Source organism: Phyllobates terribilis, unplaced genomic scaffold (assembly GCF_046119375.1).
Source record: "Phyllobates terribilis strain yellow unplaced genomic scaffold, ASM4611937v1 Scaffold_5__5_contigs__length_657084704, whole genome shotgun sequence".
Classification (NCBI taxonomy): domain Eukaryota; kingdom Metazoa; phylum Chordata; class Amphibia; order Anura; family Dendrobatidae; genus Phyllobates; species Phyllobates terribilis.
The window spans coordinates 22012345-22038988 of NW_027362765.1; the positions used below are offsets into that span (position 1 = coordinate 22012345).

The 26644-nt window shown below is 45.8% G+C and overlaps 1 protein-coding gene across 1 annotated transcript in view; it reads left to right on the forward strand.

Moving 5' to 3' along the window:
• LOC141271386 (uncharacterized) overlaps positions 1 to 26644 on the forward strand; it is an 83172-nt gene that overhangs the window by 24914 nt on the left and 31614 nt on the right. The window contains exon 7 of the mRNA XM_073681479.1: positions 8959 to 9794. Within this exon, the coding sequence (XP_073537580.1) occupies positions 8959 to 9794 (836 nt within the window). The remainder of the gene's footprint in view (positions 1 to 8958; positions 9795 to 26644) is intronic.

Consider the following 26644-nt stretch of genomic DNA (forward strand, 5'->3'; position numbering starts at 1 on the left):
TCCATACTCCCACTAATATTAGCCAGTTATTTTGTTATAATTATGCTTCCCTGAAAGGTGAGGTAAAGTGCAATCAGCAGGGTGCTGTCTAAATGAAACAGTGAGCCCAAAGGATAATTGGATGTAACCCTTAACCTCAATTGAGCGATTTGATTTTGCTGCAGAAAGTCCCTAGGCCACAAGTTGTGGTCTAAGATGGAACCGGTCATGAACAGAAGTCAGGCAGTTGGACATCTAAGCAGTGGGAAGCCGTTAAGAAGCAATTCAGGTCAAGGTCAATATCTAATAGTTGAACAAATGAAGAAAGGAAAACAAAAGAGAAGTGTAGAGGTTAACAGCAAGTATATGGACAAATCATGGAAGAAGTTAGACGCCAGATCAGAAAATAAGCCATGTCAGAACCAAGTGGAGCACTCACGATCGAACCACAAAGCCAAGTAGTGTAATCCATAACTGAGGGGACAGTATGCAATATGCTATAACTGCAGAAAAAGACATGGACCATATATCTAAAACATATACATTGATCAATTTATAATATTTGGATGTGCAATCCAAGTCTTTTTTTCACAGTTATGTTGTTTAGCATAGTCTGTCCTTTCATTTTTTGTTGTGCTTGATACTATCACTCCTCCATTTGGCCCAGATGTTTTTAAATTAGCAGGAGACTGCAAGAGGGGTCCTGCCAATTTTTGCTCTTCCACGTGGAAGGTGAGTCATTTAGATCTGTTGAATTGGTGTTTGTGTTCTGTGGTGGCTGTTGTTGGGCTGCTGTGCCTGAGGGATGGTATGGCTTGGAGCCTTGGGGGTTTTGTTTTGAAGTATAGATGCTTTGGGGTGTCTGTGTCGCTCCTCCTTGGGAGTGCAGGGTCGCTGTGGTGGTGGTTGCCATACAGCGCTACACCTTTAGGATTAAGGACCAATTCAGAAATTCACCATGATGTGGCAGTTGGCTTTATACATTCTGATCACATAATGTTAACTAAGAACCTTGTGTTCAGGTTTATTAATTTTGCTTAGCCGCAATAGATCAATGTATAATATATGGATGTGCGTCCCAAGCCTTTTTTATCAGGCACCCATGACAGCACCACGAGAGAGGGGATTTGCCCACCATGGACAGGAAACCTACAGGCTTAAAAGGGCTGCACCTCTCTCCCTCCTCGGTTGGTTACCTGTCCTTGATGGGGGAACCTGTGACAGGCTTACCTGTTGAAGACAGAAGTGCTTCGGTCTGGGCTGGCCAGATAGCTGGCAGGGATCCCTTCTCTGTCCTGGCTGGTGCAGGACTCTACCACTTTATGGTGTGCCCAAGGGGGTTGGCACCATAGGTAAAATGCGGGCTATTGAGCGGTGCTCCTGCCTGGGTTTGGCAGCTCCAGCGTCATGCAGGGCTGCTGTTTCCTGTACCCCTTCTGTAGCGTGGCTGTTGCGCGTGTCAGGGCTCAGCAGGAGGCCAAGGGCGCGGCAAATGACGTACCGGTCACGTGTGACCAGGACGTCAGAGGAAGGAATGCTGGTTTGAACAATATCGCAACAGGTGACACGCCCAAAGGGCAGTCACACCTGTTTAACAAGATGGAGGGGGGAGGTTGGAGCCCAAATCACCGGAAGTAATTTAAAAAAAAAAAAGAGCAGGTGCTGCTATATACAGGTGCATCTCATAAAATTAGAATATCATCAAAAAGTTAATTTATTGCAGTTCTTCAATACAAAAAGTGAAACCCATGTATTACATAGAGTCATAGTGATCTATTTCAAGTGTATATTTCTGTTAATGTTGATGATTATGGCTTACAAGCCAATGAAAACACAAAAGTCATTATCTCAGTAAATTAGAATACTTTATAACACCAGCTTGAAAAATGTTTTTCAAATCCGAAATGTTGGCCTACCGAAATGTATATTCAGTAAATGCACTCAATACTTGGTCGGGGCTATTTTTGCATCAATTACTGCATCAATGGGGCGTGGCATGGAGGCGATCAGCCTGTGGCACTGCTGAGGTGTTATGGAAGCCCAGGTTGCTTTGATAGCAGCCTTCAGCTCGTCTGCATTGTTGGGTCTGGTGTCTCTCATCTTCCTCTTGACAATACCCCATAGATTCTCTATGGGGTTAAGGTCAGGCGAGTTTGCTGGCCAATCAAGCACAGTGATACTGTTGTTTTTAAACCAGGTATTGGTACTTTTGGCAGTGTGGACAGGTGCCAATCCTGCTGGAGAATGAAATTTCCATCTCCTCAAAGCTTGTCGGCAGAGAGAAGCATGAAGTGCTCTAAAATTTCCTGGTAGACGGCTACGCTGACTTTGGTCTTGGTAAAACACAGAGGACAATACACCAGCTGATGACATGGCTCCCCAAACCATCACTGATTGTGGAAACTTCACACTAGACCTTAAGCAACTTGGATTGTGTGCCTTTGAACTCTTCCTCCAAACTCTGGGACCTTGTGGAGTGTGTCAATGACTTCCTTCTGGACAGCTGTCAAGTCATCAGTCTTCCCCATGATTGTGGAGCCTACTGAAACAGACTAAGGATCCTTTTTAAATGCTTAGGAAGCCTTTCCAGGTATTTTTTGTTAATTATTCTAATTTACTGAGATAATGACTTTTGTGTTTTCATTGGCTGTAAGCCATAATCATCAACATTAACAGAAATAAACACTTGAAATAGATCACTCTGTTTGTAATGACTATATATAGTATATGAGTTTCACTTTTTGTATTGAAGAACTGAAATAAATTAACTTTTTGATTATATTCTAATTTTGTGAGATGCACCTGTAAGGGTCAGGCACCATGGCTCTGGGCTGCCCAGTACCTTCTGTCCCCTATTGTCATAATGGAGATGAAGTGAGCAGCAGCTGCTTGGGATGCCCCAGGAGCGTCTGCGCCTTCAGGTAGGTGGAGGCAACCGGTCCACGGAAAGGTCAAGTATCTGCGAGCAGGTCCAGTCATCGCAGCTCCAGCAGTATTGACGAATCTGCAGCCTCCAGGGATGTTCCCCCAGCTGAGAAAGGTCCTTCCTCCAAACTGGTACCAGTCTTTTGAGTCATATAGTCATATGGGTAAGTGATCTTCATGAAAGTTCACTTGGTAATAGGGTGTCTTTTCTTCTTGTCTAATTTACTAGGGGAAGAAGTGCCTTACTAAATCTAAGCACAAGGAATGTGCATTGTGTAAAGCCCTATTAGCGGACTCATACCAGAAAAGGCTGTGTCAGTCCTGCATCAATCAGAGCTTGGCAGATGAGACCCCTAGCTTCACATCAGGGTTAAAAACCTTGGTCAAGACAGAAATCAGCAAGTCCCTCTCTAAGAAAGTGATGAAAAAAATGGATACTGATTGTGAGGTCTCCCCAGTCTCTGATGTCTCCCTCACATAAGACTATGCGGCTCTACTTCATCTTCAACCTCTTCCTCAATTAGTGGTGCTGGACGACACTGTTTTCCATTAGATGAGATTGAGGGGCTGGTTAAAGCGGTGCGTTCAGCTATGGGTATTATAGACATTAAACCAGAGAAATCAGTCCAAGATTTCATATTTCGGGGCCTATAACGGAGGAATAGAAGGTGTTTTCTGGTTAATGATAAGGTCCAGGGCCTGATGCGTAAGGATTGGGAGAGACCAGAGAGAAAGGGCTCTCTTCCGCCTTCTTTTAAAAGAAAATACCCCTTTGAGGATTCAGTATCAATTTTTTGGGAGAAAGCCCCAAGACTAGAGCAGTAAGGAAGGCATCTAGGAAATCATCACTACAGTTTGATGATATGGGAGCCCTTAAGGACCCTTTAGATAGGAAAGTGGATACCTTTCTTAAAGGGACCTGGGAGACAACAGCTGGAGCTTTAAAGCCGGCGGTTGCAGCTACTTGCACGGCCAGGTCTTTGATGATATGGCTGGAACAGCTTGAGTCCCAACTAAAAGATAAAATGTCAAAAAAAGAGATATTATACAACATCCCACTCATCAGGGCAGTGGAGTCAGTAAGCCAAAGCTCCGACTCCTCAATTTCCATGACACTGATTCCACGACTCCCACTCCCTCATACATGGCTCATGTTTAAGTGATAAATTTACTGTAGCACAGATTAATCTCAGCTAAAAGTTTAGACCCTTAGATCAGGAATTGGACAGACATTTATAAGATATTTCATAACTTTCCCAAATTATTATGAAAAAATATTCCCCACAAACTTCATTGAACTACTGTACCCAATTTATTATATACTTTAGGAGTCGGAGTCGGTCCATTTTATACCGACTCCACCAAAATGGGCTCTGACTCCACGATTCCGACTCCACAGCCCTGCCACTCATGCAGGGTGCTGCAACTTTTTTAGTGGGCGCCTCAGCGCATTCTGTCAGGTTGGTAGCAAGGTCAGTCGCCCTGTCCAATGCTGCCCGTAGAGCCTTATGGTTTAATTGTTGGCGGGGGATATCCATGCCAGAACAAGGCTGTGCTCTATTCCGTGTGAGGGGGAATATCTCTTTGGTCCGGCTCTGGATGAGATTTTGGACAAAGCAAGACTGTGAAAAAAGGATTCCCTAACCTATACATGCCTGCTTATAGGCGTTCATTCCGCAAAAGAAGATTTGTCTGCAAAAGACCGCAGAAAGATCAGGATAAATGGGAGGATTACAGGCCGAAAGGTACAGGGCTTCTGTTTGGTTTTTCTTCTCAGGAACCCCGGAAGCTGAGTCAATGACTCATAACCCAGGTAGGGGGGAGGCTATTGAGCCCGTAACTGCATCCTTGATCTGATAGGAAAGGTTCATCTTGACCCCAGGTCGTTCCTCCGTGAGAGAGGAGTTGGTCCTACAAAAGGTAGGATTTAGTTCAGAAGGCAGTCCTGGTGGAGGTCTTGGTGTCTGAAAGAGGGTTGGGGTTCTACTCTCCCCTCTTTCTGATTTCTAAGCCTGACGGCTCCTTTAGAACTATCATTAATCTAAAAGCCCTAAATAGGTTATTGAAGATTCATACCTGTTAAAATGGAGTCGGTTAGTTCAGCAATAAAATTACTTTTTTTCTGGCTTTTACATGGTGGTATTGGATTTAAAAGATGCATATTATCACGTACCTATACATGAGGAATATCAGAAATACCTTAGGGTGGCAGTAGTCATGGACGGGGAAATTAGGCATTTCCAGTTTAGGGCCCTGCCGTTTGGTCTAGCCATGGCCCTTTAGGGTGTTTACTAAAGTAGTAGCTAAGGTCATGGCTCATATCCGGGAACGTGATATTTTGATTATCCCTTATCTGGATGATTTTTTAGTGGTGGGAAGTTCGGCCATCAATGTGGTAAACACCGAGAGGTGGTAATGACCATCCTAAAAAATCTGGGCTGGTTACTGAATTTGGAAAAGTCCAGATTAGTGCCCACAAGAGTTCAGTAGTTTCTGGGGATTATGCTGGATTCGGTAACTCAAGAATGTTACCTCCTGAAAGCGAAAATACAAAAAATTAAGAGCCAGGTGAGAGAAGCTAAAGCAAATCCTACCATGTCCCTTAGGAGAGCAAAGTCCCTGTTGGGTACCCTGACATCATGCTTCCCAGCGGTTCTATGGGCACAATACGATTCCAGGGTTCTGCAGGGGGATGTGTTCCATAATGAAATTTCCCTTAAGGGGCACTTAGTTGGAATAATGTCTTTGTCACTTTAGTCAGTAAAATCTTTGCAGTGGTGGCAGGATGAGACAAACTTATCCCGCGGGGGTTCCTTGGGTGCTTAATATTACTGGAATAATCACCACAGGCGCGAGTCCCAGGAGGTGGGGAGCCCATCTTGGGGATAAGGTAATCCAGGGAACCTGGACAGAAAATGAAAAGAGTCTTTCCTCCAATGCGAAAGAACTAAAAGAACAACTGGCAGTAGATAAGGCCGTAAATAATTTCATAGTATCCCTTCTGGGCCTGAATGTAAAAATCCTCTCGGATAATCGAGTGGCGGTAGCCTACGTGAACCACCAGGGAGGTACATGGTCAAAATTGCTGATGAGGGTGACAGATCATCTCTTTTAGATTTCAGAAAGTCATCTCCTTTCCTTGAGGGCCCTCCATATAAGGGGAATAGACCTATTTGCTAAGAAACTAAATCGGAAGGCAAGAATCTCCTGTTCCCTAAGCTCCAGAGAAAATCCCTTAGCAGTGGACGCTCACCTGATACCTTGGGACTTCAGCCTGGCATATACCTTCCCCCCATTGTCACTTCTTCCCATGGTCATAAGAAAAATCAGGGAAGATGAGGCGAGGGTTCTGTTGATCACACATTTCTGGCCCAGGAGACTCTGGTTCTCATGCCTGAGGAGCATGTCTATCTCCGACCCTTGGGTTCTACCCGAGATTCCGGATCTCCTCTCCCAGGGTCTGATATTTCAATCTCAAGAAACCGAACTCCACTTGACGGCATGGAACTTGAAAGGACACTGCTAAAACAGAAAGGGTTTTCCAAAAATCTCATAACTACCCTGATGCAAAGTAGGAAGCCTATTACAACCCAGATTTATGCCAGAACCTGGAAAATTTTGTATCCTTCTCTGAGTCTAGGGTTGACAAGGGGGCACCAATAGGAAAGATTTTGGAATTTCTACAAAAGGGCCTTGAACTAGGGTTGTCCACACGCACCCTAAAAGTTCAGGTATCAGCCCTGGGCGCCCTATATAGCTGTGATCTAGCGGGTAACTACTGGGTTTTACGATTCATTAAGGCAGCTTTTAGATCTAGACCCATTGTTGAGATTAACTTAGTTCCTTGGGTCTAAATTTAGTTCTTACGGCCTTAACTAACACGCCGTTTGAGCCAATAGAGTCAGCAACCCTTAAAACCCTTTCCCTTAAGACAGCCTTGCAGATAGCTTTGACCTCAGCCAGGAGGATTAGTGACATCCAGGCCCTGTCTATAACCTCGCCATTTACACAGATCCTGGATGACACAGTGACTTTTTGACCAGATCTTGCCTATCTCCCTAAGGTAGCCACTCATTTCCACAGACTTCAGGAAGTCATTCTATTCTCCTTTTGTTCCAATCCAAGTAACCAGAAGGAAGAGAAATGACATACATTAGACATGAGAAGAAGTGTTGTTAGGTACCTTTCAGTCACCAAAGACTTTTGGAAGGATAATTCTTTGTTTATATCTTACCAAAGGTCTAGGAAAGAATCTAGAGTCACTAACTCCACCATTGCTAGATGGATTAGGTAGTCCATTTCCCTAGCGTATAAGTGGCGAGGAAGTGCCAGAAGGGTTGAAGGCTCATTCCACTTTGGCCGTGCCGACCTCCTGGGCAGAGAAGACAGGTGTCTCGATAGAAGAGATATGTAAGGCTGCTACCTGGTCCTCTCCCTCTATATTCTATAGACACTATAGGTTAGATATGGGTGCATCAGCTGACCTCACCTTTGGAAGAAGAGTGCTCCAGGCTGTGGTCCCTCCCTAGATTACTTTTTTCTCTGTAATTCTCTCATGGTGTTGTCATGGTTGACTGACAAAGTCCTAAGTTACTTACCGGTAACAAGATTTTTCAGAGCCCATGACAGCACCCTTATATTCCCTCCCGTCACGATTGTGGGAGCACTCCCTTTTATTCAATTATAATCCCCCACTTAATAGGTGACATGTGGTAATGGTAAAAATATGGTTATGTGTTCTGTTTCTTGTATTAACCTGGCAGTCCTCTCATGCTCTGTAATCCAACTGAGATGGGAGAGAGGTGTCGCCCTTTTAAGCCTGTAGGTTTCCTGTCCTTGGTGGGCGGTTCCCCTCTCTCTCATGGTGCTGTCATGGGCTCAAAAAAATCCTGTTACCGGTAAGTAACTTAGGACTTTTTTTTCTACTCCTGTTGTATAATTATATTACAGCATGACTACAAGCTTTGACTTGAAGCCATATAAAGCAATTTTATAAGCAAAAGTGTATTTTTGTTATATTTCTCTAAATTGTTAGCTCTAGATTTGTTGTGCACAATTTAATATCAAAATCTTTCGGATGATATTTTCTATTAGCTCTTTTGGCTATGAAAATAAATTTGCCTTGCTGAAGAAATGTCAAAATTCTTCTATATGGAAAATATATTTTATATAGCTTAAGCTAAGTGATCAGAGATTCTTGCTAGAGCTCCCATATCTTAAAAATAGCCAATGGGTCAGATGTATTAATACAATGCCAGTTTTCTAGTATAAAGAAATAACAAATTATGGTGCACTACATAAGTTTGATCTAAACTATGACTCTTAAGTTTGTCACATCTCCTGACATGTTTTTAAATGGAGATCAGAGTTTAGTGTAAGTGGGCCAGGCCCCACATGGCTTAACCAATTTACTATAATTTATGCCACAACTTAGCGTAAATTATAATGCAAATATACACCAGACTGTGGTCTGTACCAGCCTTAAGGGGGTTGTCCAGGCTTTGAATAATAGTCTGCAATCACTCTAAGTGATTTGCAGGTTGGCGAATCGTGACAACATATCTCTGGTGTAAGCAATCTCTCACTTGACTAAATGTACACGATTTGCAAACTTACAGTCACATACCAACCAGATTAATCTGACTTGTCTCACTTCACTTCTAGTGAAAATAGCTGGACACATCTAGTCGGCACATGTTCACAAGTATACAAATCCTATACTTTCAGTCATTTTACCCCCTTCCTTTCCCCGTTCGTACTATGAATTCAAGGGAGTCGTGAAAGCGTGTGCACTGCACGGCATTCTGAAACTTTTTCCTATTGAACCCATTGGATTTTACTGTGCATAAATGAGTATAAAAACTACTTTATCTATTACTAAATAAAAAAAAATAATATTATATATATATATATATATATATATATATATATATATATATATATATATATATATATATATATATATATATATATACACACCGTATATGCATGTTTAAGAACACGCATGTTTACAGAAAGGCAGCATTTTTTTAAAAAAAACATGTTTTTTTGCAGATGACTGTATTGGAAGCCCAGAGGATCTTATATTTTCAGATTTTAAAGATGAGCATGGTATTACACCAAATAAATATGAAGACCATGCCATTATTCAAGACATACCTTCTGTCCTTCACAGTAAAGACTTGTCATCTGACACCTTTCAACATATCCTATGCTCTGACTCATTACAGACTGTTCAAAATAAAAATAGCAGGAGGAATATTGAACATCGAAGAGCTTATACAGGGGAGAAGCCATTCTCATGTTCAGAATGTTGGAAAACTTTTAAGCAGAAATCAAGTCTTGTTGGACATCAAAGACTTCATACAGAGGTGAATCCATATTCATGTTTAGTATGTGGGATATGTTTTCAAGGAAAATCAGATCTTCTTATACATGAGAGAAGTCACACAGGGGAGAAGCCATATTCATGTTCAGAATGTGGGAAGAGTTTTAAAAGAAAATCATGTCTTGTTCGACATCAGAGAATACACACAGGGATGAAGCCATTTTCCTGTTGGGTGTGTGGGAAATGTTTTATAGGAAAATGCGATCTTGTTAGACATCAGAGAATTCATACCGGGGAGAAGCCATTTGCTTGTCTAGTATGTGGAAAACGTTTTACTTACAAACCAGATCTCGTTTCACATGAGAGAATTCACACGGGGGAGAAGCCATTTTCATGTTTAGAATGTGGGAAATGTTACAGCATTAAATCAAAACTTGTTAGACATCAGAGAAGCCACACAGGGGAGAAACCATTTTCATGTTCAGAATGTGGTAAATGTTATTCTCATAAATCAACTCTTGTTGTGCATCTGAGAACTCACACAGGGGAGAAGCCATTTTTATGTTGAGAATGTGGGAAATGTTTTACAGGTAAATTACATTATCTTAAATATCAGCGAAATCACACATGGAAAAATAGTTTTTACATTTTTTAAAAATCTTTCCATTGACAAATTGTACAAAACTTAAGGTCAAACTTAAGTCACACAACTAAAAGGAGAAAGGGAAAGCAATTTGGAGGATTATATGATGATTAAGAGATATTTGCAACTATCATTAAACATCAGCAAACAGAATCCATTGAACACACATAGATGTTTCACCATGTACATAGAATACTTTACATTTATAGAAACACGATAGCCCCGATTCATTAAGACTGACGTTGTACACAATGAGGGGGTGCGGTGGAGTATGAGGCAACTGATTTATTAACAGACACACGCAACAAAGGTGTTGTCTGGTCAACAGTGGTAAGTCTGCACTCATTCTGTGAGCAGAATCGCTGGTTTCAGACCCAGTAACGGAGGGTATGTATAAGTTATACATATCTCCGGCCAGTCAGCACCACCTCGCTCCATACACTTGTATGGAGCGAGGATACGCCCTGTCTAGTGACAGGGATGGCCAGTGGGCGCATCTGACTAGAAGGCGCAACCTTCGCTCAATACCAGTGTATGGAGAGCAAGGCCGCACTTATTGGCCGGACATATGCCTCCGTAACCGGATCTGAGACCGGCAAATCCCTGCAGCTGGGGGGACTCATAAGTCTGCAGCCACACAGAGTATTTTACTCAAGTTTTCTGGCATAAAAACTTTGATTTAATGGCCCCTAAAACTGCATTTTATAGGGGTGGATAATCTTTCTTGTAATACAGTGCTGGAGTGGAGGGTCTATTGGTGTGGGGATGGTTTGCTGTTGATAGTGTTGGTGATTTATTCCAAATTAAAGGCACTTTTCCCTAGCATGGCTACTACAACATTCTGCAACCACATGCCATCCCATCTGGGTTGAATTAGTGGGAGCTTTTGTTTTGCATCAGGATAATGACCTAATCCACACCTCCTGGCTATGTAATCATTGTGTGACCAAAATTGAAAGGGATGGAGTGCTGCATCAGATAACATGGCCTCCTCAATCACCCAACCTCAATCCAATTGATAGTGTTTGGGCTCCTTGTATCACAGTGTGAAGGCAAAGCAGCATACAAGTGCTTAGTACCTCTGGGAACTCCATCAAGACTTGGAAAGGCATTTCAGGTGACTACCTACTGAAGTTGCATGAGAGAATGTCAAGGATGTGTAAATCTGTCAACAGAGTAAAAGGGGCTTACTTGAGGCATCCAAGGTTTAACACATTATGGCTTGCTTTCCATGTGTTTCTTTATTCCTTGTTTCCCTGTGTGTGACTTTGTGGGGTTTTACTGCATTCAGTCTGAATCTACACTACAATGTGCACATTCCCATAAGAACAAAGAAAAATTGCATAAACAGCCATATCGAAACTTTTGACAGTTGCAGAGGCATACATCTGACACCCAGCTTCTGCCATCTTGTAACAAGCTAGCGTGTCCTAGTAGTCAGACGAGAACAACTGGTGAGTAGATGGTTCCTTCTTCAACTGTCCTGATCAAATACAGGATCATCACCTCACATCTGATGTCAGGTCAGATGTAAGAGGAAGGTGTTATACAACCCTATTAAAACTTAATCTTTAGTTCTAAGAAATACCTGCCTTTTGTTTTACTAATATCCTTCTGTTTGGATCTATTGCCTCATTGATTATATGCACAATATACTGGCCACATGGGGCCTGCGAAAGGATTTTTTGCGGCTCGTGGAGAACCGTTGATGCCAGTTCCTTCCTTCATCTGTTCATTGGTATATTTGAACACATAAACACCAGTACAGGGGCAGAGAAGTGCTTATCAGCTCTCTGCCCTGATGTGAAGTGATGAGGTAATCACGCTGCTGACCTCATCACACTGCTACTGTCACCGTTGAGGTGGAAGGTAACGCAAAGCACTATATGGATGAGCCAAAGATTTCATCTATGGACTATCATTGTAGATGGAAGGGGCTGATTTTTTCTATGAGGGAACGAACATTATGGGGCAGTGAAGGGGCCCATTATAGAGAAAGGGCAGCTTGGGGAAACAGTATTATGTTAATATTGTGGAGCAGTATGGAGAGGGGTAGTATGGGAGATCAATATAGAGAGGTGAAATATGGGGGACAGTATGGAGAGGTGGGGAGACTGTAGAGCATGGGGGAACAGTATGAAAAATGTAGTGTATGGAGACATTATGGAGAAAGGTAGTGTGGGGGTATAGTAAGGAGAGGTGGGAGCGTGGACGAACAGTGTGGAGAGGTGGAGTGAGAGTATAGAGAAGAGGGAGAATGGGGGGGGGCAGTATGGAGAGGTGGGAGAGTGGATGGAGACAGGGTCAGACTGGGGTGTTTGGGGTCCACAGAGTGAATTGACCATAGGGGCCCACCCTACAGCTATATGCAAATATCTGTAAGCAGTTATCCCTGCTTTAGTGGAGCATTGACTGTAAAACACAGGTGGCTCCTGCACATCTACTGTACTCCACTATAACTGAGATATACAATTACGGTAGTTTGCATTAAAGGGGTTCTTTGGTTAAAACAAGTTATCACCGATCCATGGGCTCCACAGTGATAACTTTTGGGCAGCACGGTGGCTCAGCCGTTAGCACTGCAGCCTTACAGCAGTGGGGTTCTGTATTCAAAGCCCTCTAAGGACAACATCTGTAAGGAGTCTGTATGTTCTCCCTCTGTTTGCGTTGTTTTCCTCCAGGTTCTCCGGTTTACTCTAAAGACATACTGATAGGGAATGTAGATTGTGAGCCCCAATGGAGACAGTGCCGAGAATATCTGTAAATTGTCTGAATTATAAAGCGCTGTGGAATATGTTGGCGCTATATAAATAAAACAATTATTATTATTATTATTATTGATCATTTAGATCCGACCTTTGGAAACTGCACCGATCGGAAGAGTGGGGAAGTTTTATCCCTGACAGAACACTTATCCCCATTATAAAATGCATCGTCAGGTAAGATGTCTGACCGCAGCCTCATTCTTTCTCTTGGGGGCTTCCAGAAAAAAAAAACAAGAACAGCACTCGCAGCCACTGACTGAAAGAATGGATCAGTGGTCGAGTCGCACATGCCGCTCCAGTCTAATGGGGATAAAAGCTCCACATTCTGCCGATCGGCCTAGTCCTAGCAGTCAGACCCCTACCAATCAATACGTTATCACTTATCCGGAGAAGAGGTGATTACTTTCTTTTTCACCGGAGAACCCTTGTAAGTGCATCTCTGCCGCTGTCTTCCAAGTATTTAATCTCTAATGGAAATAAAGAATCTTCTGCTAATTAATATCAGAGAGACCAAATGACTGCTATACACAACACAATTCACTATACCAACACCAATAATACCACATACAAGGGAGAATTATCAGCACACAATGACCACATATTACCATCACATAGTGACCGAATAATACCACATACAAGGAAGTGATGTACAATACAAAGTTATATTGTGGTACTGTGTTAGCCAGAAAAATCTATGTAAATATTTATGCCCGAAATTGACAAAAGTATTCTGGGAGTGATACCATTATTGGCTAACCAGAAAAAAATATATATGCAAGCTTTCAGAGCATACAGGCTCCTTTTTCAGGTGATATTAGAAATGAATTCAAAAGATACAAGGCACAACATTTGAGAGATGTTACAGTAAACATTTGTTCATGAGGTGTATTTGGGATTTTGACAAGTTGAGGGTGAGCTTGATGGTTGGGTGGAACCTCTTGAACTTATTGTGGAAGGTCAGCAGATCATCTTTTGATCCTGTCTAGATTATTAGCAGATCATCAATGTAGCGGCAGTATGCTTGAGGTTTAATAGAGCAAGATGACAAAAACTCCTCCTCTAGTTTAGCCATAAATAGGTTAGCATATTGTGGGGACATTTTGCTTCCCATAGCGCTGCCCATACATTGTTGGTATAAATTATTCCCACAGGAGAAATAATTGTGATGGAACACAAACCTGATGAATTGTAGAGTTGGTTCTGTGGCCAGATTTGTAGGTAATGTTTGCATGCTGCAATCCCATCCTCATGAGGAATGTTGGAGTAGAGACACTCTACAACCATGGTGGCTAGTATTGTGTCCTCCGGAAGTGGGCTCAGGGCTGACAATTTGCGTGGTGTCCTGGATATAGCTGGGTGTGCGTCTTACCAAGGGTTTCAGAAAGTTCCCCACCCAGCCTGAGATATTTTCCGTTAGTGTCCCAGTACCAGAAATGATTGGCCTCCCAGGATTACCTTCTTTATGTATTTTAGGTAACATGTACTGTATGTAGCGTCGGCGTCTCTGCCTCCTGCCCGACAGAAACGCCGATCTACTCACCACCGCGGCTCCGTTTCTGCATTCCCCGCTCCTCCCCCTGTCCTCATCGCAGCGTCTGTCCGACGTGCGTGCACCGCGCATAGATCCCCAGTTCCTGTACTTAGGGCACGCTCGCGCTCCCTTCCTCTTAAAGGGCACGTGCGCGCCATCCTAAAAGTCCCCAGCCAATAGCTGGAGGACTGCCCCTACTTAAGGGACCTCCTCCATAATGGAAGTACCTGTGCAAAGTTGTTTGTGTGCTAACACTCTCTCCAGCCCTCAGGTTCCAGTGCCCACCAGCCTGTCTATCAGCCGTGCCTGCCTGCCTGTCTATCTGCAGTGCCCATCTGCTTGTCTACCCGCATCACCTGCCTGTCTACCAGCCGTGCTCATCAGCTGTGCCTGTCGGCTTCGGCCATCAGTCCCGTGGAAGTTGCCTGCTCTCACACGAGGTCGGTCCCAGAGTGGCACCTGGTTCACCTTCCCGGTCCCTCCTTGGTTCACGGAGTCGACTAAGCCGCCGTGTGGCCAGGGTCGGTCCGGGTAAGCACTTAGTTACGCCCCTCTGGTCCCTCCTTGTATCACAGCACAGAGGTTCCACAACCCAGACCCGTAACAGTTTGCACAGGCCATGGAATCCGGTGGCTCCCAGGCTCCTTCGCTCTCAGACCCGTACCAAGAGGTCTCTCACCAGAGATCCCAACAGGATACTATCCTGTCCTATCTGCGGACTGTCAACTCCCGCTTGGACGCGCTGTCCCTGACCGTGTCCGCCTCTAACCAAGCAGCACCTCAACCCAGTGGCCCTGTGGCACCCGGCTTAGAACCCCGGCTATCTGCTCCTCCACGCATTTGTGGTGATCCTGCCCTATGTCGGGGCTTCATTAATCAGTGCACGCTGCACTTTGAGCTCCTGGCGCATCAGTTCGCCTCCGATCGGGCCAAGGTGGCATTAGTCATGTCTCATCTCACCGGGGAGGCATTGGCGTGGCTTAACCCTCTGTGGGAGAGAGGGGATCCTCTAGTGTCCGACCTCTAGGCTTTCCTGGCGGCTTTCCGGAAGGTGTTTGATGAGCCCGGACGAAAATCTTCGACTGCCTCCTCTCTTCTTCAACTCCGCCAAGGGAGTCTCTCTGTGGGTCAGTATGCCGTGCTTTTCCGCACCCTCGCATCTGAACTTGCCTGGAACAATGAGGCTCTGGTGTCCACCTTTTGGGAGTGCCTTTCTGGACGGATCAAGGATGAGCTAGCCGGTCGTGACATACCTCCCTCTCTGGACGACCTGGTGTCATTAGCTACACAGATCAGTCTAAGGAGGCGACCCGTGAGAGAAGATCCCTGCGCCTCGCATCAACCTTCCAAAGGCCAGTCTCGCAACCAACATCCCCCCCGGTTTCATCCCCAGAGTCTATGTAAATAGACCAAGTTAAAATTGTCAAGTCTCGCCAGGAGGCCCCCCACGCCGAGGGGAGTTGCTTCTACTGTGGCAGTATAGAGCATCTAATCCGCTCCTGTCCGGTGAGACTGGGAAACTCCAGTGTCTAGGACCGCTCGGAATAGGTCGTCCTAGGCAAAAGTTCTTCCTCTCCGCCCTTGACTCTGTCCATGTCGGTTACCAGTGATAAGACCCTGACAACTCTTCAGGTGGGAATGCTACATTCTGAGAAGATCTCCTTCTACGTGCTGTCCACTCTCTCTCATCCCCTCTTGCTTGGCCTGCCTTGGTTACAGAGACACGAGCCCATCCTGAATTGGAGCTCGGGTGAGGTGCTCCGCTGGGGTCAGGAATGTCATAAGTCCTGTCTGGTTCCTGTTTGTCCTGCTCGACCTCCGTTTACTCCAGCTAACCTACCTGGCCTGACGGCACCCTACTGGTCATATGCAGACGTCTTTGATAAAAAGGAGGCAGAGACACTACCACCTCATAGGCCGTATGATTGCCCCATCGACCTAACACCTGGTGCTTCACCTCCTCGTGGGCGAATCTACCCCTCGCTGGCCAAGACCCGTGCTATGTCTGAGTACATAGAAGAGAACCTTGCTAGGGAATTTATACAGAAATCCACCTCTCCAGCTGGAGCAGGATTCTTCTTCGTCAAAAAGAAAGACAGCTCTCTTCATCCATGTATCGACTATAGGGGCCTAAACCAGATTACCATCAAAAATAAGTACCCCCTGCCTCTCATCTTGGAGCTGTTTGACCGCCTAAAAAGCGCGAAGATCTTCACTAAGCTCGATCATTGTGGGGCGTACAATCTGGTCCGGATTCGCCAGGGAGACGAGTGGTAGACGGCATTCAACACTCGGGATGGTCACTACGAGTACTGCGTGATGCCCTTCGGTCTCTGTAATGCTCAAGCCATCTTCCAGGAGTTAGTGAACGACATCTTCCGAGATCATCTGTATTCCTGCGTGGTGGTGTACCTGGACGATATCTTGGTGTTCTCTCCTGATCTGCCCTCTCATCGGAGGGATGTTCGTCAGGTACTGCTGAGGCTCCTAAAGAATCGCCTGTATGCTAAGTACGAGGAATGCGTCTTTGAGCTGACCTCCCTACCATTTTTGGGGTATATCGTCTCTGAGACCGGACTGCGGATGGGTCCCGAGAAGGTGTCTGCTGTCTTAAAGTGACCCAGACCTGAGGGATTGAAGGGTATTCAGCGGTTTCTGGGATTCGCTAACTATTACCGCCTCTTCATTCCTCATTTCTCCTCCTGGACTGCTCCCATCTCTGCTCTCACCCGTAAAGGGGCAAATCCCAGGGAATGGACTTCCGAGGCGGAAAGCTCCTTTGTCTCTCTTAAGCAAGCCTTCTCCTCCGCTCCAGTGCTACATCATCCAGATTACAATAAAAAGTTCTTGGAGGTTGATGCCTCTTCCTCCGGGGCCGGAGCAGTACTCACCCAGAAATCCTCGTCCGGGATGAGTGGCGCTACTTGCTTGAAGGGGCCCTGCATTTGGTGGTCATCTACACTGACCATAAAAACTTTGCTTACTTGCATACCGCCCAAAGACTAAATCCACGTCAGGCCAGATGGTCTCTATTCTTTGCTCGTTTCAGCTTTACTCTCCATTACTGCCCGGTAGACAAGAATATTAAAGCTGACGCTCTATCCCTCTCTTTCCTGTCTACCGACCAAGAGGAGGAGCCTCTACACATCATTGATCCCTCCAGAATCATGTCTGTTGCTCCGTTTGACCTGTCTCATCTTCCTCCTGGTAAGACCTTTGTGGCGGCTCGGGATCGGAAGAGGGTCTTACTCTGGGGTCATTCGTCCTAAATGGCTGGTCATGCCGGCCAGAGGAAGACGCTTCTGCTTATTGCCCAACATTATTGGTGGCCCACCCTGCACAAGGATGTTGCGGATTTTGTCGCGGCTTGTTCCTCCTGTGCCCGTAACAAGATAACTAGGCACCTCCTAGATGGTCAGCTTCTCCCTCTCTCCGTGCCTTCTGCTCCTTGGCAACACATTGCTATGGACTTCATCACTGATCTTCCGGTATCTGCCGGATCTACTGTTATATGGGTGGTCGCTGACCGCTTCTCCAAGATGGCTAACTTCATTCCTTCGCCTGGTCTTCCATCCACACCTGTGCTGGCTAAGGACTCCATCCATCACATCTTTCGTCTACACAGCTTAACCCTCCATATTGTCTCGGATAGAGAAGTTCAGTTCACTTCTCGCTTCTGGAGAGCCATGTGCAAGTTGCTGGATGTCACTTTAGACTTTTCTTCGGCCTATCATCCTCAGTCCAATGGTCAGGTGGAACATATTAATCAGAGCCTCACCAGTTTTCTTTGGCACTTTGTCAACGCTCACCATAGCGATTGGGTAGAACTTCTGCCTTGGGCCAAGTTTTCTTATAACAACCATGTGAGTGAGTCCTCTGCTAGGTCTCGGTTTTTTGTGGTTTATGGTCAACACCCCCGAATTCAGTTTCCCGTCTCTTCTTCAGTGGACAATCCTGCCGTAGAGTCTTTCGTCAGTGACTTTTCGGTAATTTGGGAAGACACACTAGATCTGCGCTTCTACAGTCCTCTGAGCGGATGAAGAGACACGCTGATGAGAGACGTCTGGATCCGCCTCTTTTCTGTCCGGGAGACAAGGTCTGGCTTTCCTCTAAGTATGTTCGCCTCAATATGCCTTCTTACAAGTTGGGTCCTCGATTCATTGGTCCATTCGAGATTATGAGCCAAATTAATCCGGTGGCGTACAAGTTGAAACTTCCTGCCTCATTACAGATCCCCAACTCCTTCCATGTATAACTCCTCAAGCCTGTTGTCCTCAATCCTTTCTCTGATGATCCGAGTACCACTCCAGTTCCAGTCAGCGCTGAGGACGTTTTTGAGGTAGAGAACATTCTGGCTACCAAGAGGGTACGAGGAAAAAACTTTTTTCTTGTGGATTGGAAGGGGTTTGGTCTTGAGATGAGGTCATGGGAGCCCAGGGAGAGCATACATGCTCCTCTTCTTCTTGAAAAGTTTCTTGCGGGCTTAAAGGGGGAGGGGGCGGAAAGGGGAGGGGGGGTACTGTAGCATTGGCGTCTCTGCCTCCTGCCCGACAGACGCCGATCTACTCACCACTGCGGCTCCGGTCCGGAGTTCCCCGCTCCTCCCCCTGTCCTCATCGCAGCGTCTGTCCGGGGTGTGCGCACCATGCGTAGATCCCCGGTTCCTGTACTTAGGGCATGCGCGCTCACTTCCGCTTAAAGGGGACACGCGCGCCGTCCTAAAAGTCCCCAGCCAATGGCTTGAGGACTGCCCCTACTTAAGGCACCTCCTCTATAATGGAGGTGCCTGTGCAAAGTTGTTATTTGTGTGCTAACACTCTCTCCAACCCTCAGGTTCCAGTGCCCGCCAGCCTGTCTATCAGCCGTGCCCGCCTGCCTATCTATCTGCTGTGCCAACCTGCTTGTCTACCCGCATCACCTGCCTGTCTACCAGCCGTGCTCATCAGCTGTGCCTGTCGGCTTCGGCCATCAGTCCCGTGGGAGTCACCTGTTCTCACACGAGGTCGGTCCCAGAGTGGCACCTGGTTCACCTTCCCGGTCCCTCCTTGTTTACGGATTCGACTAAGCCACCCTGTGGCCAGGGTCGGTCCGGGTAGGCACTTAGTTACGCCCCTCTGGTCCCTCCTTGTATCACAGCACAGAGGTTCCACCACCCAGACCCTTAACAATGTAGAAGGTACCTGTTTGGGGATTGTCTGGTATTAGTTCCAGTAGTGAGGATGAAGTAGAATCAAACCCATTGATGATATGTGTTAGTTCCTCTGTGTATTTTTTGGTGGCATCTTCCTGAAGTGGAGTGTAGTATTTTATGTCCAAGAGTTGTCTGTGTTCTTCATGGATGTAATCTGACATGTTCATAATGACTACAGCTCCTCCTTTGTCTGCAGGTTTGATGATGATATTGTTGTTAGCTTTTAAAGATTTATGGCTTTTCTTTCCTCCATGCTGATATTGTGTGGCACTTTGTGGTTCTGTCCAAAATGTCAGATTTAACTGTTTTGCAGAAACAGTCTATGTAGTGATCCAGAGTTTGGTTGTACCCCGGTTGTGGGGTCCAGTTTGTCCGCTTTTTCTTTTTTGATGTGTTGTTCACATTGTCTTGTGATGTGATATCTGCATGGTTGTAAAATAATTCTTTAAGCCAAAATCTGCGGAACAATTCCTCGATATCACTACAAAACTGAGCGGTATCAAGTTGTTTTGTAGGACAGAATGTTAGTCCCTTTGATAAAACATGACACGACCATATACATCAAAGGCAACACCATACAAACATCAATTTACCATAAGCCCACAGGACATCTGGCATATCTTAGTTGGAACAGCTTCCATCCAAGACACACAAAAAAAATCAATCATCTACAGTCAATCGCTGAGGTACATTCTAATCTGTTCAGACAGTAAGGACAGAAAACTGCAGCTGCTATCACGGAGGAATACATTCCTACAACAAGGATACCATCCACTGGTAATAGATGAACAGATCCACAGAGCTACAAGAATACCAAGAAGTAGCCTCCTGAATTACAGACAGAGGGAGGACAACAACAGGGTGCCTCTTGTGGTCACATACAACCCCCACATGAACATCCTAAGGAAAATTAGTTCTGATCTCCAACCCATATTCCTTAGAAACCACAAACTGAAAGAAATGTTCCCAGAACTACCACTTCTCTCCTACAAACAGCCCCCTAGCTTAAGGAATCTTCTTGTCAGAAGTATCCGACTCCTCACATCACCATCAGTGACGGGCACATTCCCATGTAAAAACAAAATATGCAAAACTTGTACCCACATATTACCATCACATACAGTCTGTATACCAAACACAAAACAGGACTACAAAATCATTGATGTCTTTTCATGTACATCCTCCAATGTCGTGTACATGATGCAATGTACAAGGTGCCCGGAAGGTGTCTATATTGGAGAAACTATGCAAAAACTGAAAACAAGAATGAATTTACACACACAAGCAATTAAGATTGAACTGGTCACGCATGTGGGAAAACATTTCTCTAGCCTGAGACACTGTATGACAGATCTAAAATTCTTAATACTGAAAGGTCATTTCATGGACGACAGGGAGAGAAAAATCTGGGAATTGAAATTGATAAGGAAATTAAATTCCTTAACAACAGGACCCAATGTAACACCCTGGTTTATGACTCACTACAGGGACACAATTCACACCTCCAGTTAATGAAACATTCCCATGGCCCTTCTCCATTTGCAACAAAAAAAATCTTAATTTGATCTCCTTGACTTATCAGTAGGAGGCATCACCCCTTACACCTCATGACCAAATGTGTGCTGTAACATCTCTCAAATGTTGTGCCTTGTATCTTTTGAATTCATTTGTAATATTGCCTGAAGGAGGAGCCTGTGTGCTCTGAAAGCTTGCATGTATATTATATATATTGTAAGGCAGCGCTAGTCATCATACTGGGGGATACTCGCTGCACCGGGTAAATTAAGCACACGTGCAATGTCCTTCCGGTATTTTCTCAATACAGCAGTTTATTATGTTATCATAAACCGCTGTTCACACACATAATGTCCATCTTAGTTTGTCACCGGCATGTTTACACACTTAACATCCGGGAGTCTCTCAAATAGCAGACAGGCCCAATTGGCCCAGGACACAGCCTTCAGCAAGGTAATACTATAGCAATGTCCATAACACAGTCCATGTAACAAAGTGTAATACCTTTGCCGGGTTTAGTTGCTGCAGTCCCTTTAATCCGCCACCACTGTGGCTTTGTGGCTTCCCAGGTAGGGGTCTCTAGCCGTCGTCCCGTCTAAGGCTACTGGAATGTTTCACTCACACACATCCAGTCTGCGCCTTTCCGGACTCTTCACCAAGCCTCTGCCTTCCAAGGCCACTAGCATCCACTCACAGGATCCAGTCTCAGCCTTTCAGGCTGCCAGGCTTCACTCAGCCTCACTAGGCAGAACGGTGTCCCACACACATGGGGAACAGGCCTCATGTCTCTCACACCGAACACACCTGTCTCCAATTACCGGGGTTTATATATCCTGTGCACACATACACCCATACTGACAGGACCTTGCTGATGTCACAGTCATGTGATCAGTCAGCTGTGTGTATAGGTCCTGTGTGCTGTCCCAGTCATGTGTACAGACCTTTACTGTGCATACAGGACCTGTGTGATGTCACAGTCATGTGACCAGTCAGTTAAAGGGGAAGGTACATGGTCAGGTAAAACACATCCTGGACCATTTACAGTAATGCTAGCAAGCTGCTGCAGTACATATCCCCCCCACCTCTGTTCAAACTTGTGGGGTTGAACACATAATATACACAATAACATTATAACCCCCAGCTCACATAGAGACCATGTACTTTACAATTGTGCTACTCAGCCCCTGGAACCTTAGTCAATGACATTAGCCCATTCCTTAGGGACCTACCATTTGTCATTGTCACTGACTTCGTCAGGTCACCTTTCCGGGTCGTAACCTTGTCAGGTCTTCCCCGCTCCCAGCGGTCAGTCATATCGCAGTGTGACTCACATGCCCTGGTATCTAAGGTCCGGTTCGACTCCGTAATGTCCCGTCCTCTATTGGGTCGTTTGTATGGGCTGCTCAAACCTGAGTTACTGGAGGTCTCACTACCTCTAAACCCACGCCCACTACTCTCAGGACATCTTGAAAGGTCCCTAACTCCAGCTATAGCTGTTCTGTTATTTAGGGGGCCCTTTCTCTGTCTGGTCTCGTAATTTCTAGACGGCTGCCATCTTCTGTTACTCAGATGATGCTGTCTATCCACTCGCAGTCTAGCGAGATTCAACTGTTCTACCTCTCGCAGGTAGGTCACTCGGTACTCCAACAGCATGCGTATATATTCTAGGCTTTCTTCTGTTCCTACAGCGGAGAATGATCCCATGCCGTCTTCGTCTGGTATCCAGTCCTGACGATCACGTGGACTGCTTACTTTCACCACACCAGACTTCTTGACCATCATCTGCATGGCTCGACCGCTTCTCCCAATGAGCTTTCTCACCAGAACATGAGGCACCCGGATGACCTCTTCACGCATACTGTGAGCTTTCCTCATCAGTTCCAGTTGTCTAACGGCTTGTTCCGTCTTCAACCGGAGAAACCGCTTCGTGCGAATACATCGCCAATGCGTATCACTTAGGATCGCCACCCTCTTCACTGTGACTTCGGTCATGGACAGAACCACCAGCTGTTTAGCTTCGGAGGTCAAGTACACCTTACAGGCTCCCACAGCCTTCTTAAACTCTTCATGCATGGACTCACGGGTGCATTCTTCCCTCAAATCCTCGGGTACATCTCGAGGCATTTGTACCAAGACGTTTCGGTCTCACCAGTGGTTTCCAGACGATCAACCAGCTCAGGGTTCAGGGACAACTGACTTTCAGCTTCTTCCCCCTGTATGCTTACCCTGAGCTGACTCACAGCTACAAATTCACGAATTTTCGTCTTGACCACTTCCACTTCATATTTATCTTCTGTTATCATGCTCTTAGCTCTCCTCAGGTCCACCTTCTCATGGTATAAGGGAGTGAGTGCAACGTGTTTGCCCTTTTCCTTCTCCAAGGAGGCCTCGTTCACTGAGTGATACTCTGTCATGCGACTTTTGAGCCCGGAAACCTCTTCCTCTAGTTCCGTCACTCGCCTCTCAGCGGCCTGTCTCTGAAGCTCTTCCTGCTTCAACTGCTCTTTTAACAGTAGAGTTCTCTCAGACCTCTCTTGCTTCAAATGTGCCTGAAGCCATTCCTTGAGCTCCCTGATCTCGGCTCTTACTTCCACCGAATCATCCAAGCTCGCATCACTCGAGGAGGTATCTGCTTCATACCTCCCATCACCAGCGGTCAACTCCTGGCCCTGGTCTGTGGCTTTTCCGATGGACTCCTCCATCCTCTCTCGCTCAGCTTCCATCTTGCTGACTGTTTCCTTAAGGTACGTCTCCGCCTTCTGGAGAGTATCACAGGACATCTGTAGCTGCTTCACCTGAGCTTCCAGATCTAGGGTCTTTCCCCGGAGACCATCATTCTCCTTACGGGTGTCTTGCAGAGTGGTCTCAACCACTTGGCGCACTTGCTCTGCACCCGCCTTATCCTCCTCTAGTTTTTCTTTTACCTTGAGGAGATCCTCATAATCTCTCTTAAGTTGTTGCAGTTCCATACCGAACTTTTCATCACACTCCTTCTTGGAGTCACACAGCTCCTGGTTGAACTGTTCACGCAATCATTCTAGGTTTTGTTCACGCCCAGCAACTTCATGCTGCAGCGCCTCTTTGAGGGCAGACAGCTCTAACTGTACCAGGGAGAAGCGATCTTTCACCTCGCGTAACTCATCTTCACACACCGCTTTGTCAATCTCTAATTGAAAGACCTCCTCCTCAGTACCGTACCGGAGGTTGCTACTGGCAACGTCATCTCCTCTTCTACCTCTAAAGGAGGATCCACACTTGAAGCATAGGCACACAGTACTACATTCTCTTTATTTTCATTTTCAGGGAGTACTACCGGAGCAACCTTTTTGTGGCCCTTGCGCCGTCGACGACGAGAGGGGGACTCTCTCCCCTCGTCTAGCCCCTCCTGACTGAACTTACTTTTTACTTTCATAGTGTCACAGTCAGCTACGGGGTCTGTGTCACTCCCCATGGTGTTGTGGACTAACAGGTCACCTCCCACTTTGACGTCACCCCCTTCTACTGGAGTTACCTCGTTATCAACGGTCACATTGTCATTTTTAGGAGGTACCAACCCGCAACCAGTAACAATTTTCAGTTTTCTACACTCCACACTCTTGTGAAAATCCGCCCCTTTTTTAGACTCCGCCCCCTTTTTAACAACTACACCGGCAGGGTAATTTTTACACAAAAAATCAGCAGTAGTCTTAGGACTCAGTTCACAACATCTCTTACCACCTCCCCGGGCACTCTGGGACAACACTGGCGCCCCCGGAGAGTTCATAGAATGGTCCACTGCCGCCATTCCACATGGTGCCCACAGCTCCCGCACCATGTCCAGTTTCATGTCCAGTAGACGTTTCTCATATATGCGGTCCAACTCGTCAGACCCATTTGCTGCTCTGTTCACAGCCATTGCGGTACGCTGTTCACACTAGAACTTCACCGCTCTCCCGGAAAAAATATTCGTGGCCCCACCGAGCCACCGCAAACCAGGTTTGAGTGCGACGATAATCTTCGCAACCCCGCCGAGTTGCCGCAAGATGCTTTAAAGTTCGTGAGCCCCGCCGAGCCACAGCAAATCAGGTTTGAGTGCGACGCCAATCTTTGCAACCCCGCCGAGTTGCCGCAAGATGCTTTATCCACACTCGTCGTCCTGTGCCGTTGACGCTAGCAACCGGACTGCAGTTGCCGCTAGCAACCGGACTGCAGTTGCCCGCATCCTCGAACCATATGTAAGGCAGCGCTAGTCATCATACTGGGGGATACTCGCTGCACCGGGTAAATTAAGCACACGTGCAATGTCCTTCCGGTATTTTCTCAATACAGCAGTTTATTATGTTATCATAAACCGCTGTTCACACACATAATGTCCATCTTAGTTTGTCACCGGCATGTTTACACACTTAACATCCGGGAGTCTCTCAAATAGCAGACAGGCCCAATTGGCCCAGGACACAGCCTTCAGCAAGGTAATACTATAGCAATGTCCATGACACAGTCCATGTAACAAAGTGTATTACCTTTGCCGGGTTTAGTTGCTGCAGTCCCTTTAATCTGCCACCACTGTGGCTTTGTGGCTTCCCAGGTAGGGGTCTCTAGCCGTCGTCCCGTCTAAGGCTACTGGAATGTTTCACTCACACACAGCCAGTCTGCGCCTTTCCGGACTCTTCACCAAGCCTCTGCCTTCCAAGGCCACTGCATCCACTCACAGGATCCAGTCTCAGCCTTTCAGGCTGCCAGGCTTCACTCAGCCTCACTAGGCAGAACGGTGTCCCACACACATGGGGAACAGGCCTCATGTCTCTCGCACCGAACACACCTGTCTCCAATTACCGGGGTTTATATATCCTGTGCACACATACACCCATACTGACAGGACCTTGCTGATGTCACAATCATGTGATCAGTCAGCTGTGTGTATAGGTCCTGTGTGCTGTCTCAGTCATGTGTACAGACCTTTACTGTGCATACAGGACCTGTGTGATGTCACAGTCATGTGACCAGTCAGTTAAAGGGGAAGGTACATGGTCAGGTAAAACATCCTGGACCATTTACAGTAATGCTAGCAAGCTGCTGCATTACAATATATATATATATATATTTTTTTTCTCGTTAGCCAATAAAGGTATCACTCCCAGAATACTTTTGTCATTTTTGGGCATAAGTATTTACATCCACATACAAGGAACAAATACTGCCACTGCATGACCAGACCACATATTACCACCATATGATGAACAAATACTACAATATTGATCATGAATACAAACCACAATACTAACAACATTGTTATTACCACCAGTGATATTATAAACAAGAGCTCTGTATAGTATACAGTGTGTAGTGTAAGTGTCACTGGTGATCACGGTATTACCTGTACACTGACACTATATAGCATATACAGAGCTGGTGTGTAAGTGTACATGTAATACATTGACTCACCAGTGACGTCTCTTGGTGAAGTCCTTCATCTTCGCTTTTCTTCTTTATCTGGCACAGACCACCATCACTTCTTTCAGTCAGGACTCGACTCTGCAGAAAATAACAAAAGGTTATCTATAGCTGATCTCTTCTAGAGTACATTTCCCACTTTTTCCCTGACTTCTACACTATGCCAGATGAATAAAAAAAGCGACATATTTCCGCCCCTGCACAGTAACAGGACCTTCCTTTTGTTCCCGCCCCATGGAAAACAGTTTCCTGAAAAGTAAATTATATTACAGAAGTAATATCCCTAATGGGACCCTAAAGTAATTATGTTCCCCACCATAAACTAATAATGTAT